General features: G+C 65.1%; 1 protein-coding gene and 1 long non-coding RNA gene across 8 annotated transcripts in view; both read left to right on the plus strand.

The window, feature by feature from the left end:
- LOC309850933 overlaps positions 1-22,221 on the plus strand; it is a 1,194,231-nt gene that overhangs the window by 711,099 nt on the left and 460,911 nt on the right. The window lies entirely within an intron of this gene.
- Positions 1-22,221, plus strand: part of BAIAP2 (BAR/IMD domain containing adaptor protein 2) — a gene marked incomplete at its 3' end in the record, with an annotated part of 62,804 nt that overhangs the window by 3,359 nt on the left and 37,224 nt on the right. For all 7 annotated transcript variants that reach the window (XM_082705473.1, XM_082705468.1, XM_082705469.1 and 4 more), the window contains exons 2-3: positions 12,295-12,370; positions 14,865-14,951. In XM_082705473.1, the coding sequence (XP_082561599.1) occupies positions 12,295-12,370; positions 14,865-14,951 (163 nt within the window). The remainder of the gene's footprint in view (positions 1-12,294; positions 12,371-14,864; positions 14,952-22,221) is intronic.

Genomic DNA, 22,221 nt, shown 5'->3' on the forward strand with positions numbered 1-22,221 from the left:
GGAAGTCCTGTGCTGCTGACCTCTGTGCCTGGGGGGAGGCACAGGGCTGGCGCTGGTGGGCTGGAGCTGCAGAGCGGCTCTGCCCACAGCTGGGCAGTCCCACAAAAGTGTTTGCTGCCTTCAGCAGCCTGGCGTCCGGCGAGGCCAGAGCCGGGTGAAGAAGGTGCATGCACCCCGAGAGACCCTTCCCTGGCAGTAGACACGCTTGCTGGGCGGAGCCCACTGCTGTCTGCTTGGGGGAGGAGGCAAGGAGTCCTCACACCATGCCCAGCTCTGCGCACACGTGTGTGAGTGTGAACGCGAGTTTGTGAGCACACCTGTGTGGTGCTTGTTGGCTGTGCTTTAAAGGTACTGTCTGGGGTGCCCTGTCGGTGTCCTATGTTCTGATAAGGTGGCAAGGCCTGCTGTCACCGACGGGACTGCCTGAGCTCCTCTTCTCCTGCGTGTGCGACGTGGTGCCTGTCCGTCCCTGCCACTAGCATTTGAGGGGTGCACCTCCCGCCCCCTTCCTGGGGTAGCTGAGGCAGTGAAGGGCAGTTTCTCTGTTGCACTGACCTTGAGGTGTTTGGCTGTGGCAGCTCCTCATGCCCAAGTCATCCCAGAGATCATCAGCTCCGTGCACAGGGCCCTTGCTGGCTTACGGGAGACCTGGTGTACGGCCTGGAGGCCCTCGGGCCCAGGCCTGTGGTTCCAGAGTTCCGGGCATGTGTTGCCCGCGCTGTTCCTGGGGGTCTTACTCTGAACATGTGTCCTGTGTCTGAGAGCTTGGCTTGGCTCCTGGGACTGACCCACGGGCACCTGGTGCTCCAGGTCACAGTGGTGGCCAGTGTTGGCCCTGGGCTTTGGGGCCGCTGTCAGCAGGGCGAGGCAGTGGTGGTGGTGCAGGAGCACGTCTCGTGTCTGACTGGTTCACGGTGACACCGCTGCTTTGCGGTGAAGCTCTCCTAGGGCTTGTTCTCTTCCCACCGCCCTGGCCTGGGTTTGCTGGCTGGAACAGGCGGCCTTTTGTGGGAGGACTAGCTGCTGTGCGAGAGGGCCTCACCCCCTCCTCCTGGGCTCAGGGGAGGCGGGCTGGCACTCCTGAGTCTGCAGATCTGGGTCGCACTCTGGAGAGCCCTGAAGTGTCCCTGCAGGGCTGGGTGGGCCGCAGGCAGGGCCGGCCTTGCTGCTCTTCTGTCCCCAGTCAGCGTGGCCTGGCGCCCTGGACGTTGCTGCCATCCCGCAGTGGGGACACCTGAGCTCTCAGTCCAGCACGGGGCTGTCCTGAGCTGCTGGCCAGGCTGGCTCCTGTCCTCTTTTCTCGCCCCCAAGTGCGCTGAGCCAGGGCCTGCCCTATGTCGCCTTCCTGGTCCCTGAGGCTGGGGAGGCTGTCCTTGCTAGGATGCAGACGTGTGTCGCATGGAGACGGAGCCCTGGGACACCGCCAGGGCTGTCAGCACCGTGCTACCGCCCACCGACAACAGCAGTAGTAATTGGGGACAGCACAGACCCAGCCAACCCCCGCCTCCCCAGCGCTGCTCACTCTTGGCCCTGAGTGTGCGGCATGACCTGGACGTGGCTCGAAGGGCCCAGCACAGTGGACACAGGTGGCCCCGGCCAGTGGCCTGAGGGGAGGTGGGGGCCTGGGCTTCTCTTAAAGCGCAGAATGTTTTGTCTTTGCATGACTTGCTGCCGAGTAAAGCCAGCCTTGACCTCAGACCCTGTTTGGGTTGAAACAGCTGGGTTTTGGGGTGCTGGTGTTTGCGTGGCCGTCAGCATCTCTGCGAGGGTCTGCTCTCCTGGCTGTCTGCTCCAAGGACAGCGGCTCAGTCCCGCTCGACTTCTGGAGGCTGTGGCAGGTCTGTGTCCCTCTTTGCCAGGGCCCATGGTCAGGCTGGGTGTTGGCTGGGAAGTGGTCGGCCCTGTCGCATCCTGGGGCCTGGTGTTGGTCCTCACAGTGGGGAGACACTTGGGCCTGTGAAGAGAAGAGCTGGGGCGGGAAGGCGGGAACTGGAGCCAGACCCAGCCTGTCTCTACGAGGTGACCTTGGGGCCAGGGGCCAGGGGATCTGTGCCCGCACTGTCTGCAGGACCCCACCTCCTGCCTGCGGCTCCTCCCCCGGGCTCCTGCCGCAGGAGCCTCCATCTGTCCCAGAAACCCGTCCAGCCGTCGGGCTCCCGCGGGCCGCCAGGGAGGAGGCTTGCCTGGCCTTCCCGTGCCCTGGCTCTGTGGCCCAGCGGTCTCAGTCCTTCTGCAGGTGCACGATGGCCAGGATGCTCGCAGGTCCCTGCAGGTGCCCCTTCCCGTTCCAGCACCCAGTCGGGGGCCAGCGGAACCGGACTCGAGGTCTTCTGCAATGAGATGAGCCTCGCGAGGGCGCCGCTGCGCACCCCCGGGGAGAGCACATGAGGTGTCTAGACGCAGGTCACTGGGCCCCACGCTCCGAACGAGCAATGCCGGGCCGGTGCGGGCCGCTAGGAGGAAACAAGGGCGCAGGGCAGGACGGCCTTGCCTCTTCCCGCGTGAGATACTCGTCTCCTACTTCCAGGGACGGGTTTTTAGAATCATTTCGATGATTTCTAGAAAAACTTGTATTAAGTATCTGTGAAGGAAACTCGTACAGATTTTTTAGCACCACTTTGCATGCAGAGTCTGGCTCTTTGAGCTTTGTTTCGGGTCCCAGCCCTCAGTGTCCCCGTGTCCCTAGCTAGCACTGTCACCTGGGCCTTTGGGAATCAGTGGCCAGTTTTCCTGAGCGAGTCTCCGAAGCGTTCTCCAGGCCTGGACGTCCGTCCTGCTGTGCTTCCTGCCCTTTCTCGTTCCTCCGCCGAAGAAGGGCTTCAGGCACCAGCCGGGACCCCTGCTCCTTCTGAGCTGCCAGTGGTTTGTGGACATGGTGCCCAGGTTTGCCTCTGCCCAGCATGCCAGGGACAGTCACAGGGAGGCGTGGGCCGGGTGAGGACACGGGGAGCAGACCGTGAGACGCACCGGATGTCATAGGTGTCTACCCTGTGAAAGAAATTGATGTCTTGGGGCGCCTGGGTGGCTCAGTGGGTTAAGCCTCTTCCTTCGGCTCAGGTCATGGTCTCAGGGTCCTGGGATCGGGCCCCGCATCGGGCTCTCTGCTCAACGGGGAGCCTGCTTCCTCCTCTCTCTCTGCCTGCTTATGATCTCTTTCTGTGTCAAGTGAATGAATAAATAAATAAATCTTTTATTTTTTTAAATATTTTGTTTATTTATTTGACAGAGATCACAAGTAGGCAGAGGCAGGCAGAGAGAGAGGGAAGCAGACTCCCCGCTGAGCAGAGAGCCCGATGCGGGGCTCGATCCCAGGACCCTGAGACCATGACCTGAGCCGAAGGCAGAGGCTTAACCACTGAGCCACCCAGGCGCCCCAAAATAAATCTTTTAAAACAAAATTGACGTCTTGCTGCTGGAGTTGGGAGTGAGGATGGTGTGAGGGTGTAGGAGGGGGCGCCCCTGTTCCGGAGCCGGGACTCTGTCCAACAGGGCGTGTGCCTTGCCCGGGAACCACGCACGGTCACAGCGGGCCTGCTTTTGGCAGGGGTCTTTAAAGAGGGGTTCTGGAGCCCCTGGGGGCTCAGTCAGTTACGGGACTGCCCTTGGCTCAGGTGGTGATCTCCGTGCCCAGGCTCGAGCCCTGTGTCGGGCTCCCTGCTCAGTGGGGGGCCCGCTTCCCCCTCGGCTCTCCTCCCCCTCGTGCTCGCTCTCTCCCCACCCCCAATAAATAAGTAAAATCTGAAAAAGAAATGGAAGGCTTGTGGCAGAGCCAGAAGTCTCCTTGCCGGAGGGGGAATGACCAAGGGTCCTCTGCTGCCCCCGTGAGCCCACTCTCGGGCTGGTCAGGCCCTGCCCTGCGAGATGCGGTCTGGCAGAAAAGGCCTGTTGTCTGTGCCCCCTTCAGTCCCTGCCGCCCACCCACAGAAGCCTTGTCCTTTCCGGTGCAGGGACCAGTTGCACTCCAGCCGTGGCCGTCTTGCCCTTGGGAATCAGGGCCTTGCTGGCCCCGGGCTAGGGTGGCGTGCCGGCACCTCTCGGCCAACGGCTGCGGTCAGGCCGACAGCAGGAGTCCTGCGAGGGGCTGCAAAGTGGGCTGTGTCCCGCGCTCTCTGTCTAGCTCTGCCTCGGGGGTGGGGCAGACCGAGCTCCGGCCACGGGCCACCTGCGCTTCCCAGCCGGCTGGTGATCGTGCGGAGCCTCGACGGCCGCAGGCCACGCACCGCGCTGGGAGCTGTACACGTGACCTTTACCCTCAGCCGGCTTCTCGAGGGGGTCCTGGCTGTTCCCCACTGGCGGGGGAGCCCCAGGGAGGTGAAGCAGCGTGTTCCAAGGCCGTCAGCTGGCCCGTGGCCGAGCCCGGGCTGGAAGCGGGCCTGCTGAAGCCTGGGGCCGTCTGTCTGTCCGTTCGGGGTCCCGCAGACTTCAGGCAAGTTTTCAGCCTCTGTGTGGCCGTTTTCTTGTTAGCGAGCGAACAGGCCCGTAGGAGACTTGGGAGCACGGAGAACACGCTGGTTGTCATCCCTGGCTTCCAGAGAGGGGGCGGGCAGCGGCAGGGCAGGAAGGCCCGGGCAGAGGCCTCCGCGCTGCCGGTGACTTCCTGGGTGCCCAGTGGTCTGTTGCTCCCTTCAGCGTGACAGCCTGCCGGCTGCCCAACTTGAAGAACATGAGGGCAGGGGGGTCGGGGGGGCGGTTCCAGAGCCTTCCGAGGCTGCTTTTCTGCTTGTTCATGGGTAATTTTTCATCCAGCGGGCGCCCAGCCCTGTGAAACTCGGGTCAGAGCCTCAGCAGGGGCAAGGACAGGTCAGTGGAACGTTCTAACTGGGCAAGCAGGAACCACACTTGGTTGTGTTGTCAACACTGGGCATTCACGTGGTGACTGGGGGTTGGCCTAGTGTCTCTGGGTGATCCGGATGCTCCGGCCTCTGTGACACGGCCCTGTAGGCAGCGGCTTCCACGAGACACTGATTTCTGATGGCGGTGGGGCCTGGAGTCTGAGAGCGAGGCATGGGCAGGGCTGGTTCTCCCAAGGCCTCTCTCCTGGACTGGCCAATGGCCACCTTCTGCCCGAGTCCCCCCCGCCCCCCCAGGTTGTGCCTCTGTGTACATCTGTGCCCTGATCCCTTCTTAGAAGGACACTAGTGAGACTGGAACACAGCCCACCCTGATGACCTCATTCAGCCTCATTAGTTCTGTCAAGACTGTCTTTCCAAGTACAGTCACGTTCTGGGGTGCTGGGGGCTGGGACTTCAGCACATGCATTTTTAGGGGACGGAGTCAGCCTTTAGCACCGGGTGCGGCACTGCAGCCCACGCGAGGAGCATATGGGGCTGCTATGGTCGGTCGGGTGTCCTGGGTGCTCCGTTGCTGGACCCGAGGGACAGGTTTCCAGGCTGCTCGTGTTTGGGGCCAGGATGGTTTCTCTCCAGCCTCAGTCACACAGCCAATCTCGGGTCACGGCGACACTGAACTGTCCGCAGGAGCACACTGCAATTTTATCCTGAAAGCAGCGGGCAGGCAGCACAGGCTTCAGTTCGGTGCCAAGCGTGGATAGGAAGCGACCTAAGTACACAGGTTCCCTGGTGTGGGGCCCAGCAGTAAGGGGCAGGTGACCAGCCGCTGGAAGGTGTCTGCGGTGGGAGGCAGAAGGGGCTGTGGACGGAGTGTGTCTCCCGGACAGGAGGGGGTGGCCGGGCTGTGGGGGCGTGTCTGGACCCTGCTGCGCGGTGTGTCCCATGTCCAGGCCTAAGGAGACGACGGCCCTGTGAGGCCGCGGAGAGGAGAGTGCGGTTGCCGGCGGCCGCTCGGGTGGCTCCTCGCTCCTGGGCGGGCTGTCCCCCTCCCTGCAGGGAGCCAGGGCTCCAGAGACAGCCAGACTTCCGCCCCTTGTCCCTGAGCTGCTCTGCCAGTGCCTCTGGCCATCCCTGCTCCTGGGGCCTCAGGGCCCCCGACCCCACCAGGTGCCAGGCCAGAGACATGAATTGTCGCTTGACTGTAAGCTGATGGGGCAGGAACCGTCACCTCGGGGCGGGGAGGCAGCTCAGTCTCCCTTCCCTGGGGTCCCGCAGCCGCCCTCCCGAGGCGGGGGTGGGCAGGACTGCAGCCTCTGTACTCTGCAGTAGTCCGGGGTCCTTTCCTTGCTTCTAAACGCTGCCTCCTTGGAGTCTGCGGCTGGGTCGGCCTCCCCGGGCCCCCGTGGGGCCCTCATCTCTGTGGAAGGCTGTGGGCCTGAGGCCTCGTGTGCCCGTGGCGGGGAGTTGTGACCTGGGTCCCGTGGAGGGAATGGGGGCGCTGATGCTGTGGAAGGGTAACGTGTGTGGGTTGGGGTCGGCCTGCTTTGTCCCTGCCCCTTGGGGGGCATTTTCTATGTCCTCTGCTGGCCTTCACTCTCCCAGCATCACCGTGGTGGCTGTTTTGTTCTGGAAGCTTCACCGCAGTTCTTTTCTGAGCAAGTATGAACACAGTCGTACCCTTCCTCGGGCTCTAACCCAGCGAGGTCCAACTCCGGATTCGCCTCCTCCAGGAAGGTCCCCCCAACACACTCACTGAATGCCCCGGGTTGGTTTTATTCCTTCAGAAAGGACCGTCAGGACAGCTGTTCCTATTTTTAAAGGGGGATAGAACCTTCCACCTGCCCCTGCCCCCAGGTGGGAGTCGTTCAGAGCTGCCCCGAGAAGCCAGGCTTTCCTGACTTAGCCTGGTGGTCCCCCTGCCTCCGCCGCCCACCCTGTCCCCTCGCCCTCCCCCAGGGCCCCGGGGAGTCCGTGCTCTTCATGGGGGCCGTGGCGGGCAGACCTCCCTTGGAGGATGGCCGCCCCCACCCGGGCAGCTCCTGGACAGCGGGCCCCCGAGCTGGTGCCTGTTCACCCTGCAGTCGCGGAGGTGGGGCACGAGGGCAGGCGCGGGGCCCCTCCCCTGCTGGAGGCTGTGCGTCCTGGGTAAGCGAAGGGGCGGGCACCCGGGCATCAGCCCTCCGGTAGGGGTCACAGAGCAGATGCCCGTCAACTTGGCCTTTGCCTCGTTCTGGTATCGCTGGAGGGGCTCCTGAGGCAGCGCAGAGCCGGCGGGCTGGTCGGATGGCGCCCTCTCCAACCGTCAAGACAGAGGTGCGGCCCGTGTGTGGTGAAGGGTGAGCTCAGACCCATGTGGCCATCTGGGTCCGCCGGAACGAGTGGGCGGGTTCTGGACCTCCCCAGGCCTCTCTCTGTCTGTCTGTAGAATGGGGTGGTGGCGCCCCCGGATCGGTGGGGTGACAGTACAGGGTGGCGGGGCTTAGAGGCCAGCCGGGGTCCCGGCGCCACCTCGTCCCCTAGAGGAGCTCTTCCAGGTGCTGAGGGAAGGGAAGCCTGGCTCGGCCTCACCCCGCACGCGCCCGTGTGCTCAGGGCAGCGGCCAACGCACCCACCCCGGCCGTCCTCGCCGCGTGGGAGGGGCCGGAGGGGAAGCAGAGGCAGGTCACCTGCCCTGTCAGCAGAGGGACTTCGCTCTTTGTGGCTGCCCGGCCGGGGGGGTGCTGGAGGGGCCGTGCCTCGGAGCCGGGGCTGAGGCGTGAACAGAACTCCCGAGGGAGCGAGCGGCGCGGCCGGACACAGGCCCGGGAGCAGGTGGGCACAAAGCCCCTCGCCAGAGCGCCTTTCTGAAAGCGTGCTGGCCCGTCTCCTCAGCCCCCAGAGTGGAGACCAGGCCTCTCACCGGCCGGGCAGACCTGTGGCTGCAGAGGAAATCGAAATGCCTGGGGAGCGTCCCAGAGCGCCCAGGCAGGAAGGCTCCGGGCTCCCAGCGTGCTGGGGTCCTACCAACAGCCGCCTGTGCAGGGGTGCTTGTCCCCTCCCTCGTGCTCTTAGAGAAACGTGTGGCTGGGGTCCTCAGGGGCACCCCTGCATAGACGTCCGGTTAGATTCCAGGGGGGCCCGGGGCATCTGGCACTGGGATGTCCCAGCAGGAGGGTGACTGCCCAGCTCGTCTGAGCTTGTGAATGTGTCCGGCAGAGACACCTCCTCTCTCTAACCCTCTCTCAGTGTGTATTTTGGAGGGCGTCCAGGGGCCCTGGGCAGATCTACCCTGTTGGTACCCCAGGCATCTGTGATAGATGCGAACCAGTGAGTGAGCCACGCGACTGAAGGTAAACGCAGGTGTGATGCGAGTGACGTGGAGGCCGGGCGGCCGAGCCCCTGCCCGTCTGAGATCCGCTTGCGACCTGTGCCTCTCACGGCCGACAGGCCGGCGCTGGCCAGTAGTGTGACCAAGCACGTGAACAGGCAGTTAACATGTCGTGCGTGTCCTGAGCGTCGTATGCTACGTTCTTATGGCGGAGTTAGCTGGAGAAGAGAAACCTGATTGGAGAAGGTCATTAGAGGGGAGCCCGCCTGGCCCGGTCAGTTGAGCATCTGATTCCTGGTTTCGGCTCAGTTCAGGATCTCCGAATCCCAGGACTGAGCTCCGTGTCCGGCTCCGGGCGCGGCGGGCCGTCTGTCGGAGCATCTCTCCGTCTGCCCCTCCCCCCCGCCCCCCGCTCTCACGTGCACCTGTGCCTGCGTTCCCCCTTTTTCCCCAAGATAAGTAAAATCTTGAAGAAAAAGAAGGAGAATCGTTAGAGAAAATATGCTTTTGGTGCTGTCGTGTGTCCTTTGAGAAAAGAACCCCATGTTGAGTGGGCGCCGTCCGCTCGGTAGTTCACAGTCCGCGGGCTGACTCTCAGCCCACAAAAGCTGCCGGAGGGACACACACCCGGCGTCCAGGCGCCACCACAGAACGGAGGTCGGCGTGCGGCTCTCACCTGTGTAGACGGCACGAGGGGCAGAGCTGGTCAGGGCTCACATTGTGGGATGGTGGCCTGGCTTGGGGAACACGGCCTGGAGTATGGGGTGGTGGCACGTCTCTGTGCGCCGTGACGCTCTGGGGCCCTGTGCGTCGGACGAGCGTGAGGCCGGCAGCACTTGGCCGCAGGTCAGGACGCAGGCTGCGCCCGGCCTTGCTGTTTAAGCAGCCTGGGCGGGGTCTCCACAAGGAAAAGCAGCCCCTTCCCCTCTTCAAGCGCACAGACCCCTGCTGGAGGGTGTGGGTGTTCGGGTCTCAGCTAGCTCTGTGCAGAGCCCATGAAAATTGAGCAACATCCCTTCCCCTCTGGGAAACAGTACATGGTGGCCAGGGACAGGCCACGGAGCCTTCCTCCCCTGCGTGAGAACCGGTGAAGCCGTGATGCTCCTGCCTTCCTGGGGGCCTGGGGCGCGGAGCCAGTGGTGGGGCGGGTGGAGAGCGCGCTCACCGCCGCGGGCCGTGCAGGGAGGTCAGAGCAGCCCCGTGCCAGGCCTCTGACTGCCAGGGTTGGAGGACGTCAGTGCCTGGGAGGCAGGTGGCCGGCTGCTTCCCTGGGAGACCAGAGAGTGGGCTCTGCACAGAGCAGCAAGCGGCCGGAGGCAAACACAGTCCCGCCTCTGCCGCCGCCTCTAGGTAAGAGAGTGGCCACTGCGTGACCAGACCTGGTGTCCATGCCACCTGCCCTGCCCAGGTGGCCTGACCGGAACCCCAGCGCCCGCCCTGCCCTGCCTGCTCACTCCTGCATTCCTGGCGCATGAGCTCAGCTGCCCTGCTGAGGGAGCGAAACCTGGCGGCTGTCCCCATGTGTCGCTGGGAGGGTGCGGGCGCGCTGCCACGGTGATCCCCTCGCTCGGCCTGGGTGGCTCCTGGCCTGTTTCCGGCTGTTGCTCAGGATGCTAAGGGGGCTCGAAGGATGAGCTTGGGCAGAGCGTCCTGTTCTGGCCGGGAGGCTGGGGTGCTGCCCAGGAGCCGGGGGGCCGCAGTCCTGAGAAGGCAGCGTGTTTTGGCACCAGCACCCACTAGGGCAGTGGCTCACACCTGGGCCCAGCCCCACAGTGAGAAACACGCTTTGTGCTGAAACCCTGTGCACGTGTGGACTAGCGTGCACACACACAGGAGTGGACTAGCGTGCACACACACAGGAGTGGACTAGCGTGCACACACACAGGAGTGGACTAGCGTGCACACACACAGGCGTGGACTAGCGTGCACACACACAGGCGTGGACTAGCGTGCACACACACAGGCGTGGACTAGCGTGCACACACACAGGCGTGGACTAGCGTGCACACACACAGGCGTGGACTAGCGTGCACACACAGGAGCACAGGGTCTCCCGCACCCCCACACTCCTGCAACTCTGCAACCCTGCAGACACCAAGAACACCGGACTCAGGGCCCTGCCACACCCTGACTCCTTTCCGGACCAGACACACGGGGTGCCTTTGGCTCAGATCATGGTCCCAGGGCCCTGGGATCGAGCCCCGAGTCGGGCTCCCTGCTCAGCGAGTGAGTCTGCTTCTCTCTCTCCCCCGCTAGCACTCTCTCTCTTTTTCTCTCACGAATAAATAAAAATCTTCAAAAAAAAAGAGGAAGAGAAAGGACAGCTACGCATGAATCACGAGCCTTTCTCTGCCCCCAGGTCTGCAGGCAGCTTGAGCTCCCACAGGCCCTGCGTTCTCCCCCGGATGGGGACCACCCCCAAACCCAGCTTCCCACTCAGAATTCTCCCCGTCTGCCTGAACTTGCTGCCCGCTAGGGCGTCCCAGTTCCTCTTCCCAGGTCCTCCCTGGATTTGGCACATCTAGATTCCTGGGTCCCCAGCCCAGCCACCTGCATCTCGCCTGCCTCCCCCCATCCGGCCCCCCGCATGCCCCATTTGTCCCCACATCACGGTGCCACATCCACGGGACACGTGGGCCAGCCCCTTCTCCCAAGGGCCCCGCTTCTTAGGTCCCAGAGCAGCTCCAGTGGGGGTCCCCGCATCTGCTGGGGCCCTTGGCAAGAGTCTCCCTTTGGAATGTCGCTGGACTGCATGGCTTAGACCCTCCCTCGGCTTCCCATCCAGCCTGGAAAGCAGGGCCTTCTGCACACAGGCGGTGAAGCTGTGGGGCGGTGGGCTGGCCCGTTCCCACCTCCTCACCGACCTTTCGGCTTGCCTGCTGTTCTGCTGTGCCCGGTACCCCCAGGGGCCCCACTCCCCTGCTTTCCTGCCTGCAGGAGCCTGTGGCCCGCCGCCGTGCTCTCTGCCCGCGCAGGGCGCTTCTACCTGCTGTGTGGTCCTGGCGGGCCTTGGCGCTCCGGCGGCCGGCTGCCCAGCGGTGGGACTGTGGCAGGGACACTGCTGGCCCCCCGTGCCCTCAGTGCTGGGGCTGCGCATACCAGGTGCCCGTCCCTCGGCTGTGTCCCCACGGGAAGGTGCGCCCACCCTGATTCCTTCCCTTGTTCCCCGCATGGCGTAGTGCCCAGTGGGGCCCCCTCCGCCAGCCTCGGTCCGGCCCCGTCTGTGAGCGGGTGCGAGCTCTGCGGGGCCTCGGCCCCTGTGAGCGCGGGGCCGTGTCCTTCTGCTGCACCCCAGGGCGGGCGGCAGCGCAGGAGCCCTTCCCGCGGGCCGAGGGCAAGGAGGGGCCAGAACGGGCGTGATGGGGGCCGGAGCCGCGCACAGGTCGGGGCTGGGGTGAGGGCGCCCGCCTCAGTTCATGGAGAAGCCTCTAGGACCCCGTGGCAGGGGGCAGGGCAGGGCGTTGCCCTTGCCCATCCTCAGGAAACTTCAGACACGTGCCCGTTGTCATCGTGGACTGAGCACACAGCATGTGGCCGAGACGGGTCTTCTTTGCAGGTTCCGTGCGGTGTCCTTGCCGGCTGGGCTGGCTCTCGGTGGGCAGTGCCTGCTGCCCGTGGCCATTGCCTGCTGCTGGCGTTCGGGCACCTGTGTCTGTGCCTCGTGACGAAAGCCTTGATTTGGCCTTGGTGGTGGAAATCTGATTTCTTCTGGCGAAGAAGTGCAGTCTGTCGGGCAAAAGACCCGGCCCGTGGGTCATTCACCACGGGGTGTTTGCAGACCAGCCTGCGGGTCCCTCTCATCAGAGCTGACGTTTGGTGACTGATGTGTCGAGTGAAGACTTCCGGGGGAGGGGTGCTGGGCGGCGCCGCGTGTGCCGGGCAGGAGGGTTTCCTCGGCTGACTCAGCCCCTGTCCACGGGAGCAGAGCCCCAGCAGCAGCCGCGGCCCGTGCTCCGGGGCGGATTGTTCCATCCGCAGAAGCCCAGCACAGTGCCGTGTCCTTGTCCCCACCATGCGGAGGTGACACCCAAGGCTTGGGGCCGGGTCTGCCCGAGGGCAGGGCTGGGGTCTGTACTCCAGAAGCCTGGCTGGGCCCTCGTGGTCTTCACCTGTGGGTTTTCTCCTGCTGTTGGGACACTCCTGGGGACCCCTGGTCACCGGGGTCACTCACGCCTTTTCTCTTCTTGCTTTTCGCAGACCATCATGGAGCAGTTCAACCCCAGTCTCCGGAACTTCATTGCCATGGGGAAGAACTACGAGAAGGCCCTGGCGGGTGAGGCCACGCGGTGGGAGCAGCTCGGGGGCCTGGATGCAGTGGGGGAAGGGGGGTGGGGGCCACGCCTTGGAGGCCTGTGAGTGCCGGAGTCTGCACCCAGTGTGCAGTGCTGGGGGCTGGGCTCAGTGTCAGCCCACGGCACCTGAAGATGGTGGTTGTGGATGTCTGTCCTCAGAACCTTCGTCTGTAGAACTGGGCGTAGGGCTTGGGGCCTGCACCATTCACAGAGACCCGGGACTCAGGGCCCTCGCTCGGGGAGGGGGCATTGGTGCCAGCATGTGCTGCGGGTGTGTCTTGGCCCTTCCAGCCCAGCGGGGGCCGGCCGAGTCACACTGCGGTCAGGGAAGCCCGCTTCTCAGGGCCCAATGCTGGTTTCCCCACCCAGTGTCTCTGCAGGGTGGGTGTCAGGCTGTTGCTCTAGCTGTGACATCCTCGTCGGCAGAGCCGCTCCCCCCAGCAGGGAGGCTGTTCGTGCAGAGCGTACACCAGCGTCTGACTGCTGTCCTGGGTTGTGCACGGCCCTGTGGGGATGCGGTTGGGTGGGACTTCGGGTTGGGGACGGTGAGGAGAGTGCTGGGCAGTCTCGTGGTCACCTGGGGACAGAGAAGCCAGTGGAACCGGGTTCCTGGACAGCGGCCTTGCTGGTCTGCACCTGGAGGTGTCTGGCCACAGTCCTGCCCACTGGCCCCATCTCGGGCAGGGAGGGTCTCTGGTTGTGTGCGGGTCGACGATATAGCCTTCCACCGCGGCCCTGGTCCTCTTAAGCGAGGCTGCTGCACTCTGACCCTTTTGAAGGAGAGTGGCCTTGATGTCCCACACAGATCACGCCAGGAGTGCGGGGCAGGGCTCCTGGGCTCCTGCTGTGTGCAGATGGACAGCGCTGCTGGCGGCCCCTGGCGGCTCCCTGGTTCCCTGTGGGCGTGGAGGGGCGGGGCCTCGCACGGCCTCTGTCTCGGGGCGCGCACTGTGTTCCGCAGCGCGCAGGCTCCCGAGCTGCCTCCCTCTGTCCCACAGCCCCGTGCACAGGGACACTGCCCAGGAGCCCCGCAAGAACGGAGGCCCAGCTGCTCACCTCAAGCTGAAAGCTGGCCTGTAGGGTCTTCATGAGGATGGCAGGTCCCTGGCTTTGGTGGCGACCTCTGCGCCTGCCAGGAGCTGAGAGCCGGCCCAGCCTGCGGGCGAACGTCCCGTCGGGTCTGCTGCGCCCGAGCGCGCAGCACGCAGGACAGGCGCCCGGTCTGCAGGCCAGCGGCAGAGGGAAGGGGCAGGAGGGCAGAGCTGGGGCCTCGGGTACTGCGAGCCAACGCCCTCGCAGTGCCCGTGGAGCCGGACCCGGCTTTCCTCTCTTCCTGGCTGGGGCAGACTTCTCCTGGGCCCCAGCATGCGGGGCCTTGCACGGGGTTGATGGGGCTGCCCTTCCGGAGCCGCCCTCTGTAGGACCCTTTGCAGCCTCACCTGGCCTCCTCGTGGGGAGCCGTCATGTCACTCCCAGTCAGTCCTAGTCATGGCCACGACCTGCCCTTTTATGTGAGGCCAGGTCTCCTTCTGGGCCTTTCTGCACCCACTGGGGACCCCTGTGAGGCTCTCCAGGGGCCAGGTATGGAGAATCAGGGCTCCCCCGCTGCCCGTTTTTCCAGACTGGCCTTTGGCACCTTTCTCAGCCAGACACATCGCCCCTGTGCCCTCGGCTGCACTTGGCCTCCCCTATGCCCCCCTCACGCCGGGCTTGGCTTTTCTCTGATCGGCTTTGAGGAGCCCTCCCTCCCAGCAGCAGATGTGGTCCAGCCGTGGGGCTGCTGAGGGCGTGTTCCTGGGCACGTGCTTCGTGGGAAGCCATCTAGATCAGATGTGATGGTGTGCCCAGTTGGAAGCCCCGGCCAGGGCTCCGGAGGGAGCAGATAAGAGGGTGGCCACCCACGGCTGGCGCTGCTCCCAGCACCCTGTCCTTCCCCAGCCTGCAGGGTAGGCAGGCCCCTGCAGGGGGTCGGCGGGCACTGGGCTCTTCCTTGGGCACCAGGAGCACATCCCGGGTGGCCACAGTCACCGCGGGGTGTGCGGTGGGCCCACGGTGTGGCCTCAGCTTGGAGAGGTGAGGGGCGCTGTCTGCCCATGGCTGGCTGGGGGTCTCTGTGTGCACAGCTTCTTGCTGTGTCCTGCCTGGCAGGGTGTGGTCTCGCAACATTCCTCGGTGGGCCCTGCCACCTCTCACCCAGCCCACGGAGCTGACCACGGCACCCAGGAGTTGACCTGAGTAGCCGACTGGCAGCCCCCGGCTGGCTGGCGGGCCTGACTGGGCAGGGCGGTCAGGTTCCTAGAGCAGCAGCTCTAATGGTTCCAGCGAGTGAAGAACGCCAGCAAGAAACGGGGTACACTCAGCCCAGGTGGAAGGGCCGCGGAGCTCAGGGGACTGGCGCGCACCGCGAGCTCGGCATGGGTGCTGAGGGTCTTGTCCATCCACAGGGAGGGCACTAGCTGTTCTCTCCTCTCTCAGGTGTGACCTACGCTGCCAAAGGCTATTTCGACGCCCTCGTGAAGATGGGCGAGCTGGCCAGTGAGAGCCAGGGCTCCAAAGAACTCGGTAAGACCTCTGATGCGGCAGAGACCCCCAGGTGGGGGCCGGGTCGCCACCTGTGGTGGGGCAGGGCTGGGGTCCTCTCCTGTGTCTGGTCCTGCTTCCACTGGGGATCACGTTGTCCTCATCAAACAAGAAGCTTTTCTGAGAGAACCGTGACCCTTATAGCCAGCAAAGACTGTGGGGTGCGCGCCTGGCCGCAGGTGGGGTGCGCTGGGCAGCTTCAGGGTGTACACAGGTGGGTCAGTCCTCCCGAGGAGCAGAGCGTGGGGTGAGGACCCGGGCAGATCCACGTGGCTGGTGTGGAGCGCCCCGTGGAGGACTGAGGTCACGGGGAGCACACCCGGCATAGCAGGGCGACGGGACGCCAGCCCGCGTGGGGTGACCTGGTGTGTGCGCGCCATGTGGTTACCTGAGGAAAGAGCCCAGAAGCGCCGCAGGGGACCCTGGCATGGGTCGTTCTCTCTGCACTTTCACTGTTTTGCAAATTTTGTGCTGTGAGTTCATGTTGCTCCTCACGCGCCCAGAAGCCCTGGGCGCGCCCGCAGGTGTGGGGCACCAGGCTGTCCACGGGCGGAGCAGGCCAGCTCCCTCCCCCGGCACCCCCACCGCCCGTATGGCCTTTCACACTGTCCGCTGCCGCATGTGGGTTCTCTCCACCGTGGCACTCTGCGGGGGCTCTGGCCTTGCCTTGTTCAGGGACGCGGACGCCCAGCCGGCCCGGTTCCCTGGCAGGCCCAGGCCGTGTCCAGCGAAGACACTGCCGCAGCTCTGGAGACTTACGGGGCCGGGGGCAACCTGCCGGGTGGAACGCGTGTCTGGGGCCGGACCCCGCACGATGGGTGGGCTCTGCCTGCATGGGTGCCAGGCAGAGCCTCCTCCGGTATCTGAGAGGCTGTGCTGCGCTCTCGGCGTAGAGGGAAGCCGTCTGGCCTCCACGGACGCGACGGGGCTCCCTGCCCCTGGCAGACACGGGAGGATGCAGGGGGCCCTCGGTGTGCAGGTGCGGCCTCACCGGTGGCATGGGGGACGCTCAGGCTCAGAGGCCACCTGCGGGCCTGCCCGCACCTCCTGGGCGTCCTGGCTGCAGCTCTGGCGGCCTCGGGCGAGGCCTCTGACCCCTTCGGAGGGGAGCTGGGGTTGTGCGTGACCCAAGTGAGTTTGCACATGGGCTCCTGTCTGCGAGAAGGGCATTTGACCGTGGGGTCAGTTGTGGCTACGTGGGTCACACATGGGCCCTGTGGCCACACTCACAGAAGGGCGAGGGTCTGCCCACGGGAAAACGGGTGTCTCTGTGGCCCCAGGAGGAAGGTGGGCGTGTGCGGAACCATCCTGAGGTCCCAGAGCTTCCTGGTGGCGGGACCCAGTGAGCAGCGGGGCGGACTTGTGCTGCAGAGCCGGGCGGCGAGGCAGGGAGCTCGCCAGGGCAGGGACGGCCCCTCACCGCTCCAGGAGCCCGGCCCGTCCTGGCTGGAATGAGGGAGTTTCCAGTTTGCTTTCCTGAGTGTTTGGACTCTCCCGAGGCTTGCGTGGAGGGCCAGCACTGGACAGAAATGTCCTCTGCGTGCGTCAGGTGTTAGGCAAACAGACCTGTGTCCTCTCGCCACGTGCTGTGGCAGCAAACATGGGGCTCCCCTGGTCAGCCAGTTCTCCCGTTCTCTGAGGCCCCGCAGGTCGGGGCTGCTCACTGGCATCTGGTTCCAAAGCTCGCCCATCACCCACTCCGGCCGGAAGACCCCAACCCCAGTGGCCCTCCCAGCCCCTGGAAGCCACTCATCCCCTGTCCTCTGCGTGCTCAGCGGCTCCGGACATCGGGCAGTGACCCGTCGTGACCTTGGAGTCTGGCTTGTTTCTGCACAGGAAGTGAGCCGTGGGACTGCGGGGCGCGTGCCGTGGTCTGCTCTGGGCCTGGCCGCTTCTAGCTGCAGAATTCTCGTGAAAGTCATTCACGCCAGCGGCCCCTCGCTCCTCGGCGCCAAGGGCTTCCCGCTGGATGGAGGCGCCGCTGCTTCTGCCTTCTGCTGAGCGACGTCTGGGCTGTTTCCAGTTTGGGCATTTCCAGACCCGCATCCTGCTCGTGAGGCAGCGCGGCAGCGTCTCTCCCGCGCTTGCTTCTCCTCGGCTGGGTCTGTGCTCCCGCCCTCCCCGGCTGGGTTTTGTCCGGGGCGGAGGTGCGGGGCTCCCAGATGGTTTCTCCCGGGGCCGTTCGCTTTCCAGTTCTGGAGTTGTTTTTGGGAGAGCAAATGCGTCTGTTTTCAGGGAAGTCCGGTTAATTGATTTGGGGTGTGGATTTTTATCGCTCCTGTGACTGTGCTTACAACTTCCGTCTTGGCTGTTTTCTTCATTTGCTTGGTTCTCGGTTTGCTTCTGCTGATTCGTTCCCAGACCCTCGGCCACGGTGCTGGCTCCTGCAGCTGCGTCTTCCCCCTCGGGAGCGCGTCCCCAGCCCCACCTTCCTGCTCGCTCGGATCCCTCCCGCCTGCGACACCCCCCCCCCACCGTCCACCGGGAGTCCCTTTTCCAGTCCCAGGACCACGTGCTCTGGTTCTGTTTCTCCCTCAGTTGGGGGATCCTGGGCATGTGTGTAGGAAAGCACCCGAGCCCTCGTGTGTCTGCAGCCGCATCTCTACTTAGCCAGAGGCTTGGCTGACTTAGATCCGCAGACAGGATGCGGTCCTGCCTCGGGCTTGGGGACGCCACGCACTGTCTCCTGAGCCCCGCGCTGGGCCGCTGGTTTCTCCCGTGCGGGGCCTCAGCTTCCGGTGAGTGTTCTGTGTTTCTCCTCCTGGAAGCGTTGGGGGTCGTCGTCCCTGGGGTGTTGCAGATCCGACTGTGCGCCTGTGTGTGTGGTGGGGAGGGTGCCTCCAGGGCCACGGGTGGGCTGACCCGAGCCGGGTGTTGAGCTGCGACCCGGTTGCAGAGGACGGGCGCCCGAGTGCAGGGGCCCAGGCGAGGCGTTCTGGCAGGACTAAGCGCGGTCTGGAGCAAGGGAGGGCGGCGGAGCCCTGGGAGGGCGGCGGAGCCCTGGGAGGGTGGGTCTGTGCTCTCGGGGGCTGCCCGGAGCCCGTCCCTGCAGCGAGTGCCCTTGCTGGCTGCTGTGGAACATTCCATGAACACACTGGGAACGCCACGTTTCTGTGTTCTCTCCGTCGGCTCTTGGGTTATTCTGGGGGGTTCTGCTGCTGCTCTGGAGGCGTGTGTGCACGGGACCGCAATGCCGAGCCCTGCCCCACGGTAACTTCCACGGTGCTGCCCTGCTAGGCCGCCTCAGACGTGGTGCTGGGCTGCGGGGCAGGCAGCCCCGGGTGCTCCCTGCGGAAGTGCCGTCACCCCCGGGGACGGGAGTGAGCCCATGGGCTTGCGCCCGGCTCGGGCGGCTTCTGTGGGTCTTGGCAGGGCTCCCCTCAGAGTGTGGCTCGGGCAGCCACGTTCCCTTCTCACGTTCTCATCCCACATTTGCGTGGACAGGACCCCCTCCCCTCACCACCTTGACCCCTGGCCCAGATAACGCAGCTACTGGCCCTCTTGGCCAGCCCAGCTCGGGGGTTGGGGGGGGTACACTAGCCTCGCTTCTCACACGCCAGGAGGCACTTGTTCTCACTGTCATAACTCAGGGCGTCCAAGGTGCCATGTACCAGGGACAGATGATGCCGCCCGGGGGACCCCCGGCCTGAACTTGGCCCACACGGTGACCTGCTGAGAGAGACGAGGTCTCCTGGGCCCTTCTGCGTCTCTTGCTTTGCCCACCGCCTTGAGGCCCTGGTGGAAATTTCACATTTGGGATGCTTTGCTCTTGGCTGTGTGGACGGGTTGGGGTTCGGTGGCCTGTTTCGGCCACCGTCCCCACGCAGCAGTGTCATTGGTGTCTCAGGTGTTGAGGTCACCCGCCAAGGACGTGATTTGTCCTGGTCCCTCCGTGCCCGGCTCCCTCAGTGGGTTGCCAGGGGCATCAGCGTAGGCTCCTCTCCCCTCCCCTTCTGCAGGCTGGTCACGACCTAGGTGAGGGGCCCACATGGGTTCCTGGATGGTCCTGCGTCTCGGCTCCTGACGGGCTGTTCTGTCCGGCCCGGGGCCCCGTGTGCGCACGTGTGCTCGGGGAGAGAGCACACCTGTCCCCCGATGACAGATGTGGGTTCCATGTCACGTCCCAGTCTCGAGAGCCCCCCGTGCTGATCAGCGAGCCGGCAAGGCATGCCGCACCCTGCTCCCAGGACAAAGGGCCTGTTGGTTTCTCCCGTGGCCGTGGCTTTCTGCGGCCGCGGGGTGTGATGTGAGTGGCAGATGACCTGTCGTCCTGAGCCGCTGAGCCCCGTCTCAACGTGGTGACTTTCTCTGTCCCTTTGTCTGGGCTAGAGTTTTTGGCTTCCTGCTGCCCTTCCCCTCTGCGGTGCCGTGGACTTGCTGTTTCTGATCATTTCCTGCCACGGCCTTCCCCCCCAGGACGGGAGTGGGGAGCTGGGAGTCCTGCTGAGAATGAGCCGGTCTCCGGGGGGGAGTGTGTGGGTGGGCGGCTGGCCCAGGCTCTCTGACTGGAGGTCGTTTTCAGAAGCGTGATCTGGCCGTGCGGCTCAGTGGGCTTTGCCGGCCTTCTGGCTGCCGGCTTCCCGCCTGGGTCTCAGATGTGCTCCCTCCTGGGGCCTGGAGGGTCGGAGACCCTGGCCCCACTCCCTTTTGTGTTCTGACTCCTCCAGTCCCCCGTTAGAGTGACACGGGCAGACCGTCATCGGACTGGGGCAGGACCCTGCACCCCCCCACCCCCCTGCGGAGCCCGGGGCCCCTTCTGCCCAGAGGGAGGGTCTCGAGCAGCGCACTGCTCGAGTCAGACTCCGAGGGTGTGGGAGTGGAGAGCCTCTCACACCGTGAGTGCGAGCCTGGCCCCACGGCGGCCGTTGTGCTCCTGGGCTGGGGCTGCCCAGACTCTGCCCATCTCCGCGCACGGTCGGTGGCCGGCCGCTCTGCCTTTGCTCCCGCCGGTCTCTGTGCCCCCAGCTCCAGGGCTCTCTGCTCCACTCGGGCCTGCCCCCTGCAGCAAGGCCGGCAGGACTTGCCCTGATCCCGCAGGTGGCTTCATCAGGGAGCTGGGGACGGCCGCCTTCAGAAGCTTCTTGCAGCGCCTCTAACCCCCTCGCCGGCACCACCCACACTCAGCCGTGGGCGGCTGCCTGCGGCTCTCAGACCTCGGCCTTCCCGGCTCTGCTGAGGCTCGCCTCCCGTGTGCCCCCCGCCTGCCGCGGGGTAATTACAGAGCGCAGCAGCCTCTGATCTGCACGCTCGGGGCAGCTCTTCCAAGGCCCCACTCCGCTCGGCTCCCTGTGGGCTCTGTGCTTGCTGGCGCCGGGCTCCCTGCAGCTCCGGTGATGCGCGTGCTGGCTGCGTCCGAGGCTCCAGGCCCGTCCCCAGCCTGTGGCCCCAGGGAGGGCACCCCAACTGTGTGCCTGTCCCAGGGCCCTGCGGGGGGCGGGGGGGCGACTCGCTGGATCTCAGAGAGGCTGCGGCCCTTCCGCCCGTGACTCCCTCCATCTGAGTCCCTTGGAGGGTGGGCAGGAGGTCCTGTGCTCGGGCCGCTTCCTGATCTGTCCGGACCACAAGCAGTTAGAAATGCCATCAGCCTGATATGGGAGCATGCACAGGGCTGCAGATGTTTCTAGAAGGGTCCGTGGGGGGGAACAGGCCAGGTTCTCTTCATCCTGAAGGAGGCTGGGGTTTCCGTGGCGCGGTGGGGACACAGGCTATCGGAGCACCTGCCCGAGGGCAGGCTGAGCCAGGGAGGACGTGCTGCGGCGGCCGGGGTCCCTCCAGGCTCTGCACTCTTTAAAGGGTCAAGTGAAGGGACATTTCGGTTCAGGGAGAAGCTGACGGAGGAGTGGAAAGAGGCCCTGCCGCCGTCTCTTCTGGACCGCTGCCCCCTCCCTCGCCCTGACAGTACCTCGGTTCTGCTCTGGCTCCGCTCTGTGTGCCACAGGCACAGGCAGCCATGGCCGGGTGTGTCCCCCTCCCAGGCACGAAGGGCTGGCTCCTGGCTCCAGTCTGTGCCGTGGCATGCACTGTTGTCCCCAGCATTGGCTCCCAGGGGTGCTTTGCTCCCAGGGGGGCAGCCACTGCTTTGGGCCCCTGCACAGGCGAGGCTGCTGGCATCTGTGGTCTCCCAGGGGGCCGGGTACCACAGCACGTCCTGCCTGCTGGACGAGGCCTGTAGCTACAGCCTGGGCTCTTGTCCGCAGGGCCACTGTGTGCACGGAGCGGGCAGAACCCAGGCTGGAAGCAGGAGGGGGTGGTCCCGACACACGCGTGAAGGGACTCGGGCTTTCGGAGCTGGAACCACTCGGCCAGCAGCAGGGATCACATCGCCCACCCGCTGGCCTCCCGTCTCTGCAGCGAAGTCTGGAGGCTTCTGCAGTTTTCACGAAGGCAGTGCTGTTTAAAGAGCTGTGCGGCAGAACCGGCACTGAGCCCCCGTGTCCCGCACGCGGGGTCACGCTCCCATCCAGCGCACCGTCCTGTCCGCGGCCTGCTCCGGCTGCCGCATCCGTACAAACGGCCGTTTCGTGTTTGTCCCCTGCCTCTGAAGCGGCCGCTGTTAGTGGTCTGGGGCACGTGTGCACCTACAGGGCTGCCGTTGGCTGGCACCCGGGGCTCCAGAGCTATGTGCGGGGCACGGCCCTGCAGCAGGCACTTCTGCTGGGAGGCGGCCTGAAACCCGCCTGCTCTAGCCCCTGAGTCACTGGATTAAGGAAGGTGTGGCCTGAGCACTGCCTTGCCCTTGGCCGTCCTCCACCTGTGGTTCCCCAAGTGAAGAGCCCAGGCCTGCGTTCCCATGTCACCCACGGAGAACCCTGTGGGATTTGGGCACCTCTTTCTGGTTCTTTGCACAGAGCTGGGTTTTCTCAAACTTGGCCTCTCACTTAGAGGTACTGCTGGCCTGAGCAAGGGTGGCTGGGCTGCAGGGCCACACAAGGGCGTGCCCTTGGCAGTGTAACCCCAGGGACCTTGCAGTGGTGGCTGAAGGGCCCCTGAAGGCAGACACGGTTCTGGATGGGACCTGAGGCTGCCCGCCTGCTCTCACGAGGCCGAGAGGTGATCTGGCTGCACCACTTCTCCCGTGCCCGGCCGTGGCTGGCAGAGCTGACCACAGGAGCTGACCACCTGGCCAAGGAGCTCTCGTGTGTCCCCGCCTCGCCGTCAGGCACCCTACTGCAGTCGGTCTGATGTGGCCCCTGCTGTCGGACCCCGACAGTAGGAACGTGCCATATGGAGGCTGAGTCAGACCCACACCGTG

Source organism: Mustela nivalis, assembly GCF_964662115.1.
Source record: "Mustela nivalis genome assembly, chromosome: 17".
Lineage (NCBI taxonomy): Eukaryota > Metazoa > Chordata > Mammalia > Carnivora > Mustelidae > Mustela > Mustela nivalis.